The 11,422-nt window shown below is 58.5% G+C and overlaps 3 protein-coding genes across 4 annotated transcripts; all 3 read right to left on the reverse strand.

The window, feature by feature from the left end:
• Positions 1-3: 3 nt before the first annotated feature.
• CTRL (chymotrypsin like) lies at positions 4-3,998 on the reverse strand. The gene is given in 9 exon segments (XM_082436140.1): positions 4-403; positions 491-510; positions 513-623; positions 709-740; positions 742-887; positions 1,053-1,134; positions 1,256-1,335; positions 1,427-1,530; positions 2,182-3,998. Coding segments are annotated over 9 exon segments (1,011 nt in total). The 5' UTR covers positions 2,285-3,998; the 3' UTR covers positions 4-70.
• Positions 3,999-4,137: 139 nt separating this feature from the next.
• Positions 4,138-7,917, reverse strand: PSMB10 (proteasome 20S subunit beta 10). Of its 2 annotated transcripts, XM_082436131.1 has the most exons (8): positions 6,563-7,917; positions 6,238-6,325; positions 6,051-6,148; positions 5,802-5,942; positions 5,410-5,525; positions 5,246-5,304; positions 4,438-4,589; positions 4,138-4,310 (listed from the first exon to the last, which is right to left on the reverse strand). In XM_082436131.1, the coding sequence occupies exons 1-8, from the start codon at positions 6,616-6,618 to the stop codon at positions 4,199-4,201; spliced, it is 822 nt and encodes a 273-aa protein (XP_082292257.1). In that variant the 5' UTR covers positions 6,619-7,917; the 3' UTR covers positions 4,138-4,198. The 2 variants fall into 2 exon arrangements, with proteins under 2 accessions (XP_082292257.1, XP_082292258.1); XM_082436132.1 differs by lacking the exon at positions 4,438-4,589.
• A 147-nt stretch (positions 7,918-8,064) lies between these two features.
• On the reverse strand, positions 8,065-11,371 carry LCAT (lecithin-cholesterol acyltransferase). Its single transcript, XM_082436108.1, has 6 exons — positions 11,134-11,371; positions 10,258-10,414; positions 10,064-10,179; positions 9,876-9,971; positions 9,567-9,791; positions 8,065-8,661 (listed from the first exon to the last, which is right to left on the reverse strand). The coding sequence occupies exons 1-6, from the start codon at positions 11,285-11,287 to the stop codon at positions 8,087-8,089; spliced, it is 1,323 nt and encodes a 440-aa protein (XP_082292234.1). The 5' UTR covers positions 11,288-11,371; the 3' UTR covers positions 8,065-8,086.
• Positions 11,372-11,422: the final 51 nt, after the last annotated feature.

Genomic DNA, 11,422 nt, shown 5'->3' on the forward strand with positions numbered 1-11,422 from the left:
TTGCTGTGGACAAGAGGTTGCCCAGGAGGTGGTGGGGAGGTGGGGAGAGCCCAGCCTGGTCACGGCTAGTCTAGGAGGATCCTGACTCCTCAACACCTGCCGTGCCAGAAGACAAAGTCCGCTTGGGGAGTGGGGCCCCCAAGAGCCTCTCCTTTTCCCTGAACCAGGAAGACAGACAGACATACACAAGAGGACAGAGCCTGGGGTCTTTATTGGACTGAGATGGGAAGAGGGCCTGTGGTGGGCTCCGTTGTAGGCTATGATTGATCCAGGTACTGAACTTGCTAACCCGAGTGTATGTGGCAGGCGCGCGCACGTTGCAGTCATTGGTGCCCCAGGAGACAATACCAGGGAGCACCCACGTGTCCCCCTTCTGGCAGACAAGCGGGCCTCCAGAGTCACCCTGACAGAAGGAGAGGGGAGAAGTCAGTGTGGGGGGTGGGAGTGCCACAGGACAGTGCAGAGGACAGGACAGGGGGCCAGTGCCCACCTGGCACGAGGAGGCCCCGAGGCCCCTGCACAGATCATAGAGTTGGTGATGCGTGAGCCCCAGTACTGCTGGCACCGACTCACGGTGACCAGGGGCAGAACCACCTGCTGCAGGCTTGCGGGAGTCACACTGCCTGTGGGCCGGGAGTGGGTGGTTAGGTCCCAGATGACTTGTCCCCACCCTGCCCTCCCACCCAGAGCTTTGGCCCGAGTTCCTACCCACACCGCTGAGGCGGCCGCAGCCAGTGGTGACATGTGAGACCTTCAAGCAGCACCTCATTTGAGGAAGGCAGGCAAACTGGTGAGATGCGTGTTGTGTACTGGGCTGGGGAGGCGAGCTTTAGTAGCATCAGATCGTTGTTCATGGTGGTGGGGTTCCAGAAAGGGTGCGTGATGGCCTGCGGAGCCAGGAAGGGGCCATGCAGGATGGGGGTGGGCACAGGCCCCCAGGGTGATGGGTGCTGAGGGGACTAGGCCAGGGCATGCTTGGAATTCCTCACCCCCAGAGCCCACACACCTACACTGCCCACTCTTCCTTCCCCATCTGCAGCCCAGGCACTGACCCGCGAGATGGACAGAACCTGCAAAGGCTCAGTGCTGGATGATAGGTCGTACTTGCCCAGGATGACAAAGTGGCAGCCAGGGCTGCAGTGAGAGTGGGGTTGGGCAGCCACAGGGAGGGCAGAGTGACAAAAGAGGGGCCTCCAGGGCAAGGAGGTGGGGAGGTGGGGGCTGGGGGTGTGCCAGGTAGAAGGGAAGCACTCACACAACATTGCAGTGGGCAGCAGTGACCACCCAGGACTGGCTGATGAGGGAACCACCGCAGAAGTGGAAGCCGTTGCTGTCCTAGGGTCAGGATTCAGAAGTGGGGGTGGGCCCAGGCTACACCCAGGCATGAAACACCTGAAACCCTGCACCACCCCCAGGGTGCATGTACCTGCAAGGACACCTGCCAGGGCCACGAGCCCAGCACTGCGTTCTCCCCATTGACAATCCTCTGGCTGAAGCTCAGCACCGGTCTGATGGCAGGAACGCTGCAACCTGACCATTGGGCTGGTGAGGACCTGCCTCCCACATCCCAGCAGACCTCTCCTCTCCTCCTCCTGGGTGCCCCCAGGCTGTGCCCCCCAGAGGGGTCCAAATCAAGAGGGCTCATCACTACCCCTTCTCACCCTGAGCACCTCTGGGCCTCTATAGCTATCTCAGTTGCCCCCATCCAACCAGCCCCCAAGTTCTGTCGATTCTCCCCCATCTCTCTCCAACCTACTCCCCACCATTCCCCAACTCCACCCCACCCCCGATCCCAGGCCATTTTTCTCCCTGTCCCCAGGAATATTCCTGTCTCCTTCCTAGCCTCTTCACTCCCTCCAGACCTCAACGGTCCATACCCCACATGCAGCCAGAAGGCTCTTCCTAAACTACACGTTCAACCTTTGCTTCTCAGCTTCCTAAACCCTCCCCGGCTCTTGGGCCCAGCCCAAGCTCCTGTCCCATTTGTGAGACTGGCCCCTGACCCCCTCTTGCGTCCTCCCAGCCTTGCCACATCCTTTTTCCTTTGCCCACTCTGTCCACCTGCTTCCCTTCTAGCCAGCCTGGCCCCTTCCCTGAGGCCCTGAGCAGGAAGCCTGGGCTGGTGCTGGGAGCTGGGTTACCCTAAGCCTGTTCAGTCAGGGCTGGGCCAGGCCCACTCACCCCAGGAGGAGCCAAGGAGGACCAGGGTAAGGAGCAGGCTGAGCGGCAACATTGTGGCAGGCATGAGGTTGAGAACTGGGCCTGGCTTTATGGTTCTCTTCATCCTTGAGCCAAAGTCCCAGGACTGAGGCCAGGCAGCTGTGGAGGTTCAGCTTCCTGCCATGCTCTAGTCAGGAGGAGGGTCTCTTTAGGTCAAGGTCCTCCACCCAGGCCTTGACTTATCAGACAGTGCCCAGGTGTGAGGCTCTCACCTCCTCCACCCCCCAAAGCCTGGCCCCTGACTGGATCCCTGAACCACCTCACATCCCAAATGTTGAGCACCAGGTACCAAGGACTCGTGGTTAGATTTATGGTAACCACCTGGCGGCTGGGATCAGGGAAGTCTCCCAGGGCTATCAGGAGCACCAGACTCAGAGAAGCCTGCTCAGCACCCAGGGGTGTTCCTTACTGGTAGAGGGAATGTCCACCTGCACCAGCTCTGCTGTGGAAGGGCCAGGGCCAGGACGGGGGTGCTGGCGGGTTGCAAATCCTAACATATCACCTCAGTGATTCCTCATCAACTTGGAATGGGTGTCACGGTTTGCTCAGGGAGATGCTGACTCTCCGGCCACATGGTGTGTTTGGACCCAAACCTTCTTCTGTCTGGCTCCAAAGCCCACACTGTTCGTGGTGAGATGATACACCTAGGAGGGGCCTTGTGCACAGGAGGGCAAGGTATGAGCCCTTGGTGACTGGCCGATCCTGGATGGAGATCAGGGGTGGAAGGATGACAGCCATCAAATCTCAGCCTCCAGGCCTTGGGGCTCCCACGGATAAGCCCCTGGTATCTACAGTCCATTCACTGTAGAGCCGCAAGCTGAGCCTGAACCGAGGGAGAGAAGACACCCCTATGTGCAAAGCTGAAACAGGTAAGCTGGCTTGCCTCCTTCTAGGGGTGTGAGGGCTTTGGCTGATTCAAGAACACATCAGTCAAAAAAATAAGATGAGTTAATTGCTGACTAGAGGGAAGGATAGATAGATTCGTGGTAAAGCAAATATAACAAAATACTAATTGTAAAGTCTGCAGTAGGTATATAGGTGTTCAACTTTTTTCCAGATTTTATGTTTTAAAATTTTCATAATAAAATACTGAGGGAAAAAGCATAATCAGGGACCCAGGGATGTCCAGCCTGGAGTAGACCCTCCCCAGGGGTTGGGCAGATTCTAACAGTTCCAAAGCTCCAGGGGAGCTCAGCCATTCTCTCCCAAGGCAGGATGCTCCCACTAGCACCCTGCACCTGGGCTGACACTCAGTGGGTGCTCAGCAAAAGTCTGCTGGATAAATGTGTCATGTCATCTCTCCCCACATGAGCCCTGTGACCCCTGGCACCCAGAAAACTTGGAGTCAATCCCCTTAGTCACAGCCCAACACGTGCAAACAGAAGCTCAGCATCATGTTAGCACCTCAGGTATGCCTGGTCATCAGAAGGGTTTCACAGATAAAGGCGTTGTAGGGGTGAGGTGTGCGCTTGTGAGAACTTGCCCTTGGAATCAGGGAGCAGCTCCTATACCAGCATTTTAGCCATCAGTGGGGATGGGGGGGTCTGACTGAGAGCTGTGGGCTGTGTCCTTGGCCACTGATGAGCCAGGTAAAGGCTCTATGTAGGGGCAGTACATAAGGCCTTTCGGGTTGTACAATAGCCCTCAGTGGACTAGAGGGCAAGAGCAAGGCATGGGAGTGGTAGGGGGAGCCTCTGCAGTGTGGAGAGTCAGGAGGGGGGCTTTCCACTTTGAGCCTGTGATACTTGCCAGGGCTGGGGTTCTGGAGGGGTAGATGCCTAAGGTGATGGGTGAAGTGCACCCCTTAGGCTAGGCACTGAAGCCATGGGAGGGAGTGGCCCCTGCACGGATACCTTAGCCACAGAGCCCTGCTGGCTGCTTGTCCCCCTCCACCCAAGAAGGACACAGCCATCTGTCTAGGTGTTTGTGTTTTCTGGGTTTATTCCTCCTTGTTCCAAGCTCTAAGCCTCAGCCTACTTCACTCGACATCCATGGCCTGCACAGTTTCCTCCAGCAGCTCCAGGGTCAGTGGCATCACTGTCTCCGACAGGACAGCTGTGGTCCCAGGGGCAAAGTGGTACTGTCTGGACCTGGGAAGGAGAAAGGATGACCTCTCAAATTGGCCCATCAAGTGGCCCGTCCTCTCTCTGCAGCCCCCTATCTCCCTTGCTACCACCCCATCCTCCCCTGTGATTCCCCCATCTCACATGCTCCTACCTCTCTATAGGTTCTGTGGGAGAGCTCAGTGTTCGCAGCAGCTTGGCGCTGGTCCCAGTGATCACACATGCATCCACACTGCCCCCAGAGCCCAGGTCACCCAGGATCCCTGCAGTGATGGCTTCCACCAGCAGCTCCTGCGCTGCCTCCAGCTGTAAAGATGTGTGTGTGTGTGTGTGTGTGTGAGTCCTGATGGACCTTTCTAGTATCACCCTCAGGCTACAGCCTGGAGACTGTTAATCTTGAAGGCTGGACTATTTACCATTTGCTCACACCCAAACTCCTCTCTCTTCCCTACACCCCCATCTCCACCCCAGGCTCCTCTACCCTGGTTTCAGTATCCCTCTCTCCAGAGACCCCAATGTTCCCACTGCCCCCATCTTCACAAACTTCTCTGAGTCACACTTGTGGCTCTGCTTCCAGTGGCCTGTTCACCCACCCCCAATCCCTGGCTCACTGCCTTTTTCTTTCTGGGCCTTAAGCACCTATAAAGTGACATATGCCTTCTGCTTCCATCCACCCTAAACAAAATCCAGACTCCAGACCCCAGCTGCTCTTCCCTTCTCCCTCAACACCAAATGGCCCTCTCTGAGTTTTGACTTCTGGGTCAGTCCAAGCTTTGGCACTGTTGGAATAGCACTTCACCCTCACTCCACTGGCCCCTCAGTCTCCACTCAGTCGTCACCTCCGAGAAGCCTTTCCCGACCTCTAGAGTAGGCCAGAGTACCTCTGCGTTTCCCCAGCTCCCGGGTGCACTTCCCACCAATGCACGCGTAGTGGGGGGCGGGGCGGGGGAGATGTCGCTCACCGTCATGTTCGGCTGGAACCGGTCCTCCAGCACTGCCAGGGCCGCATCCTGGCCGGAGCCTGCAGGCAGGAAGGGCAACTGAGGTCAGCCGCGCCCTCCCAGTCGCGGGATAAACGTTGAGGTCGCACGGGCAGGGTTCGCGGGAAGGGGGCGGAAGCGCTCACCCAGGGCCGTGAAGGGCAGACGGCTGTAGGAGCCGTGGGGGTGCACGCTGTAGAGCTGCGGTCCGGTGAGGTCTACACCGCCCACAATCAGCGAGGCGCCCACGTAGCCCCGGTACCTTTTCGCCGAGTGGGTGCGGTCAGTCGAACGCACAGGACTCCAGGTCCCGGCCCTCCGCGATACCGCCCCTGCACCCGAGCCCCGCCCCTTCCCGTGGTCTGGCGCCCCGTGACCGACAGCGTTCCTTCCTGCCACTCTCTTAGCTCCTCTTAGGCCAGCCTCTTCCGGTCTCTCGGACCTCACAGCCCCGCCCTTTCTCCTGTCAAGCCTCCTCTCAGCCCCGCCCTCCCCGCAACTGCCCCTCCCCAGGATCATTTTAGCCCCGCCCCAGCACCGGAAGAGCGTCTGGCGCAACGCGCGGGTGACGGTGGCCACGCGGGGCTCGCGGCCTGTGGACAGCGCGTGTAGCTCCATGTTGGACGCCGCCATCCGCGTGGTCATCTCTGCGTCCGCGGCTACTCCAGCCCCACAGCAGCTGAAGGCGAAGGGAGGGTTCGTGTGGGCGGGACTAGGATGTGCTGGGACCCGGGATGGGAACGAGGGGGCGGTTCTTGAGGGGGGAACTGGGCGGGGGAATGCTCACTAGATTTTAGGGGCGATGAAGTGGATCTTTTCGCAGCTCTGGTACGCCACGATCGAATCGTTAGTGGCCCGCGTATCCGCGCCCAGGATGACCCCGTCCTGGAGGGGGGGGAGGAGCCATTGGCTCAGTACCCACCTCCCATTCCCGGCCGCTCCTCTGAGTGTTACAATCCCAACTCTCTACTCACTCGGAACACAAGGCCTGCGATGGTGGTTCCGGTCTTGCGTGCATGAGGGACACGGAGCCCCGGGAGGGAGCGTTCCAAGGCTGCGTTTCTGGAAACGGAGGGGAGAAACCCAGGTTTCAGTTCTTCTGGTAACTGAACTGAAACATCCCCTAACTCCGTCCCGGTTTCCCTCACCTTTCGGGTAAGCCTGGGAACCCAAGTCGTTCCACACACGTACCTTCCCCCACCCTCGCCCCCAGGCATTTTAAAGACCTTGGGGCTCCCACTCCCGGAAGCCCCCACTGAGGGCGTAGGCAGCTGGGGAACCAACCATTCCCCCACTCACCTCTCGCAGTTTTCGAAGGAGAAGCCCTTTTGGGGTTCTAGCGCTGTCTTCTGCATCTCCAGGTGGGCAGGGGGTCAGAGGAGTGGGATCAACACTGAGGGAGGAAGGCCGAAGCCTTGACCTCTCTCTGGCTGCACTACTGAGCTTCCTCCTTTTGCTTTCACCTTCCCTCAGAGCATGCCGGCCCCTTTTTTCTGCATATTCTCTTTCACTTTCACCTTCAGCTCTGGTCCTAGGCAGCTTGGGAAGGGGGAGATGCCCCTTGCCTGGCTCTCCATGCTGCTCCTGGGCCCTCTGTCTGAACAGAGGGACAAATCCCTCCTCTCTGGCCACTGTCCAGCCTGAGCCCCGAGCTCTGCCTACCCTGACCCCAACTCTAACCTCAGGTCCCAAAGCCCTGAGGCTGTCACATTGACCAGGTCTCTGTTCTCATTGTTGGTGGCCTTCCAACAGCATCAGTCATGTCTGCCATTTGTCCTTCTCCCAACTCCTGCCTCTCTTTTGCTGCCTTTGCCTTCTTCCTAAAACCTCAAACACCGAGGCTCAGTCCTCGGCCAAGGTGATGATGATCCTTCTGTCTTCCATGTCTCGGATGCTGTCTTCCCTCTCTCAAGAGGGGCACTGTAGCTGTCCATCTGGTGGCTCGTAGGCATGCTGGGCTCTACCCATGGCTAAGCCTTATTTCACATCCCAAATGACCCTTTATCCACTTCTTTCTCCTAATTACTGCTTGTTTTAGCTAGCATCCTCTCTCCCCTGGACACTGCACTGGCCTCCCTGGTTTCCCCACACTTCCTGCCCCTCACCCTCCACCCCAGGCTACACTCTGCCCTGCAGAGAGGGGGCTCTTTTCTAGATTGGAGATCTGGTCACACTCTTCCCCTGGTTAAACCCTGTATCAGCTGCATGCTGTTCTTAGGTTGAAACCAGTCTTTACAGTTACCCTTCTCATTCCATCTCATCTCAGCACAGGCACCACCTCCTCTGGGAAGCCTTCCCTGACCCACAAGAATCACCACCTTGTTCCTCCCTAAACTTTTCTCTCAGATCACTTAGCTCCATTAATTAAATCTTCAGTAGTGAAATGACCTATTTAGTGCCTGTCACTCTCCTAGATGCTAAACTCTTGTGCTTCTGTCACCCACCTAGCACTCAGAAGTCTCTGTCTAGAGGCGGGGTCTCACCTGCCCTTTTGGGAGCTAGGAGGGGCAGCTCAGATCGTCCCCATCCTGCACCCTAGGCTCCACGTACCCCCATTCTACAGCTGTGTGTGCAGCTCCCTCCAGTCCCCAAGCCCAAAGCAGAGGCAGGCATGGAGAGGCTGCTTAAATAGCTCAACCAGGAGAGTGGGAAGCTGTACATCGCAAGGTGCCCAATTCAATCCCAGGCTCTAACAAAGCTCTTCTTGCCCTATGCTCCACAAAGCACCAGGCCTGCAGATGAATGAATCCTGGTGTGAGGACCCTAGCGCCTTTCCCTGAACCCATAACACACGTCAGGGCTTATAGCAGCAAAGGAAGGTCTTTATTCAGGGGGCATGGGCCTTGGGCTGGCAGTTGGGGGTACGGCGGTGCTATTTCGGTAGGTACCCAGCAGGATGGCATTGATATGCTCCAGTGTCTGGTTGCTGAAGACCATATTGAGGTGCTGTATCCCAGGCAGAGGCAGCAGGTGCACAGGCTGCTGTTGACGGCCCTGCCAGTGGGCACAGAGCTCGGTGCTGCGCGTGGCCACGGTGTCATCCCCGTCCTCATAGAGCACACCCACAGGGTCCGTGTAGGGGAAGCCATGGTCAAAGATGTAGGTGCTGGGTGTGGGCAGGCCCACGCCATACAGACAGTATACTTCTACTCCAGGTGCTGGGAGCCCTGCCAGCAGGTCACGTGACTGTAACCACATGTACCAGCCTTCCTCAAAGTGCAGGTCTGTAAAGAAGCGCTGCAAGTCACGGCTTGTGTAGTTGAAGGTGGGGGTGGAAATGAACACGTGGTCCTCGGGCCATGCCTGGCTGGAAGGAAACATCCAGGGGGACGCTGTTGTCATGCGCTGCTCCTCTTTCAGCTTGATGCTGGACATGATTGGGATGCCCTGGTTGTCACCTGTGGACACAGAGCAAGGTGGGGCAGGGAGCCAGTCCTGGCTACCCCCGGCCCACAACTTGCCCCCCAGCCCAAGCTCAGCTGGATGCTCAACCTTGTCTTGCCCACGCCAAACATCGACTCCAAGTCATGGACTAGAACCGGCCTGGCATTCAGGAGGAGCTCCGTGTGTACTTGTTAAGTGAGAAGCCCTAGTGGCACCTCTGTGAGGCAGAGCTGTAGAGCTTCAACAGGAGGGCAGGGAGGGGTTTCCTGCGTGTGTGAACAGTGGGGGATGGTGCTGGCAGTTCTCTCTCAGGCAGGTGTCTGTTGGCCCCTGTGGCCTGTGCTGCACAGGGCTCAGAGCTGTGTTCTGGGAAGAATGAAATGAGACCAATCTCTGTTTGACACTCATTGATATAGTCTGGGGAGTGTTTCCTTCACTTAAGCTCCTAGGGGTAAGGCCATGTCTGGCTGTGCTCAGAATACAGTGGGTGCTCCGCAGGTGGTAGCTATGCCACTCCTTGGGGAAGGGCAGGAGGGGCTCCCGGGGTCTGACCCTGGCTTAGGGCAGATCCCTGGGCAAAGGGGCTCCTGGGAGCAGAAGGCAGCCGAAAGCTGAGTGGGTAGGACCTGAGGCCACAAGGAACAGACCTCAGCAATGAGTCAGATTGCTGGGGTTAACTTCCTCTTTGTTTACTTCCCCTTTGTCATCGCTGAGACACTGTCAGGAGACACTCTAATGGTCCAGGCCAGGCTCACTGCTCTCAGAGGGCCAATGAAAGGGGCTGTGCCCCAGAGGTGGTAGACAACACCCCTAGCCTGGCATTGCGAGAAGAAACAGGAGTGAGGGAAGGCCCACAGTCAGCTTCATTCCACCCCCCCACCCCTCCCCATGGGACACAAGTGATCAGAGGCCCTCTCACCTGAGGCCAAGATTATCATGGGCTTGATGGAGCCACCCCAGGGAGCCCCAAGAGAGATGAAACCATCGATGAAGCGGTCCTTCCAGGCCTGGGGCTGGCGCAGTAAGAAATAGAGCAAGTGCAGGCAGCCGAGGCTGTGCCCAATGAGGAAGACAGGCCTTCTGTAGGTAGCATGCATTTCCTCCACTAGCCCAGCAAGCTTCAGGTAGTACTCCTCCTGCTGGCCTGCAGGGGGGTGGATGGGTCAGCACAGCTGGGATTAGGGGCCACCTGCCCTGCCTCAAGCCCCCTATGCACAGAGATACTCACTGGGCTCCAGCCGCCAGTCGTAGGGGGCGGCCCGCACCGTCTCATCCCGCACATACCCATTGTTGACCAAGTTCTGAACCAGTGTGTGCATGTAACCTGTGGGCGAGGCAGCGGCACTGGGGGTTCTGGCCGTGGCTCCTGCAAGCCCACCAAGTCTAGAGCCCCACACTTTCCTGCAACACACACACCTGCCAACTTGCTGTTGTCCAGATACTCAACAGAGTAGGTCTTGCCAAAGCCGGGAACACGGATCTGTACACCGGGAGCATTGGATACTCGCCCAGAGCTGCGGTTGTAGACAACCCTGGGGGCAGTGGGACAGTCAGCGAAGCGGCAACCAAGGAGCAGGGTGGGGGGCTAGGCCAGAGGGGATGGCACGAACCTGGTGTTATCGATCCAGCAGTCTACCCCAACGGGTAGGAACATATTGAGATCCAGCCAGATGGTGAAAAAGTCATCTGTCTTGCGGTAGCACATCCAGTTCACCACATTTGGTTTATCCAGCTTGGCTTCCAGCTGATTCCCCAGGCAGCCAGGCACTGCGGGCACCAGCCTTCACTCTGGATCCCTCCCATTTCCCTGCAGTGGACCCCACCCCGGTCTCACCTCCCCGACACTGCAGTGACCAGCCCCGCCCCTTCATCTCCCACACCCTCCACCCCCAGGGACGAAGGACAAGATACTCTCTTTCTGATCACATCCCCCGCCCCGTCCCCCCAAAGCCCAGGCTCCCCTCAGTCAGGGAGGGTACAGGGGCCAAGGCCACTGACCCCTGCCCCCACCAAGCAAACATCTAGCGTGGCTCTCCATCACTGCCAAAGTCCAAGGGGAGAACAAATAGTACGAGGGAGTGGGGCCGGGCCTAGGAGCAGGGGCAGGACCTGATGAGCCTCTCCTGCTCTCCTGGGCTGGGCACCTTGTCCTTGCCGGGTTGAGGGCTGAGGAAGGAGTGGTGGGGCTTGGACCAGGGTCCGGTGACTACAGCTGACCACAGCTTGTAATGCCCCAGCCAAGCCCTCAGGCACACCCACCCTCTACTCCACCCACCTCGGGGAGACAACTCCAAGACACAAGAACAGTGTGGTGCGAGAAGGGGTTGATTTCTCTGCAGGACAAGCCTTTGGCCCCTCCAGACGCTGAGGCAGGGATCAGGGCTAATGCAAGGGCAGAAGGGCCTTGGCAGGCTCTGCTACCAGGGGCTGGGGCCCAGGTTCCCCAAGGTCTGCCCTGGTGTATCAGGGGCCTGGTGGGGGCTTACCGAGGATGACGGGCCGTGTGTGGTTACTGAGCTCAGCCTTGGGCGTGGTGTGCGGGGGGAAGAGCACATTGAAGAGCCAGAAGGGGGCGGCGGGGGGGAGCAGCAGCCCCAGCAGCAGCAAGACCCACTGCCGTGGGGAGCCGGGCGGCCCCATTCCAGCCCTCGTGCCTAGTGCCCAGTGAAGCAGTCCTGGGCTGGCCTTATCTGGAGTGGGGGTGGGAGGGGCCCCAGGGTCAGTGGGAGGGACAGCCTGGCCAATGGGGGTGGCCAGAGATTGCCGGAAAGGGGC

Source organism: Balaenoptera physalus (assembly GCF_965194825.1).
Source record: "Balaenoptera physalus genome assembly, chromosome: 19".
Lineage (NCBI taxonomy): Eukaryota > Metazoa > Chordata > Mammalia > Artiodactyla > Balaenopteridae > Balaenoptera > Balaenoptera physalus.

Coding starts and splice junctions, on each gene's coding strand:
- PSMB10 (XM_082436131.1), bottom strand. CDS start 6,618: ATGCAGAAGACAGCGCTAGAACCCCAAAAGGGCTTCTCCTTCGAAAAC. Junction 6,149..6,237: donor TCGCAGGCCTTGTGTTCCGA/GTGAGTAGAGAG, acceptor CCCCCCCTCCAG/GACGGGGTCATCCTGGGCGC. Junction 5,305..5,409: donor TCTGCCCTTCACGGCCCTGG/GTGAGCGCTTCC, acceptor TCCTGCCTGCAG/GCTCCGGCCAGGATGCGGCC.
- LCAT (XM_082436108.1), bottom strand. CDS start 11,287: ATGGGGCCGCCCGGCTCCCCACGGCAGTGGGTCTTGCTGCTGCTGGGG. Junction 9,972..10,063: donor GGACAACAGCAAGTTGGCAG/GTGTGTGTGTTG, acceptor CCTCGCCCACAG/GTTACATGCACACACTGGTT. Junction 8,662..9,566: donor CATGATAATCTTGGCCTCAG/GTGAGAGGGCCT, acceptor CTGTGTCCACAG/GTGACAACCAGGGCATCCCA.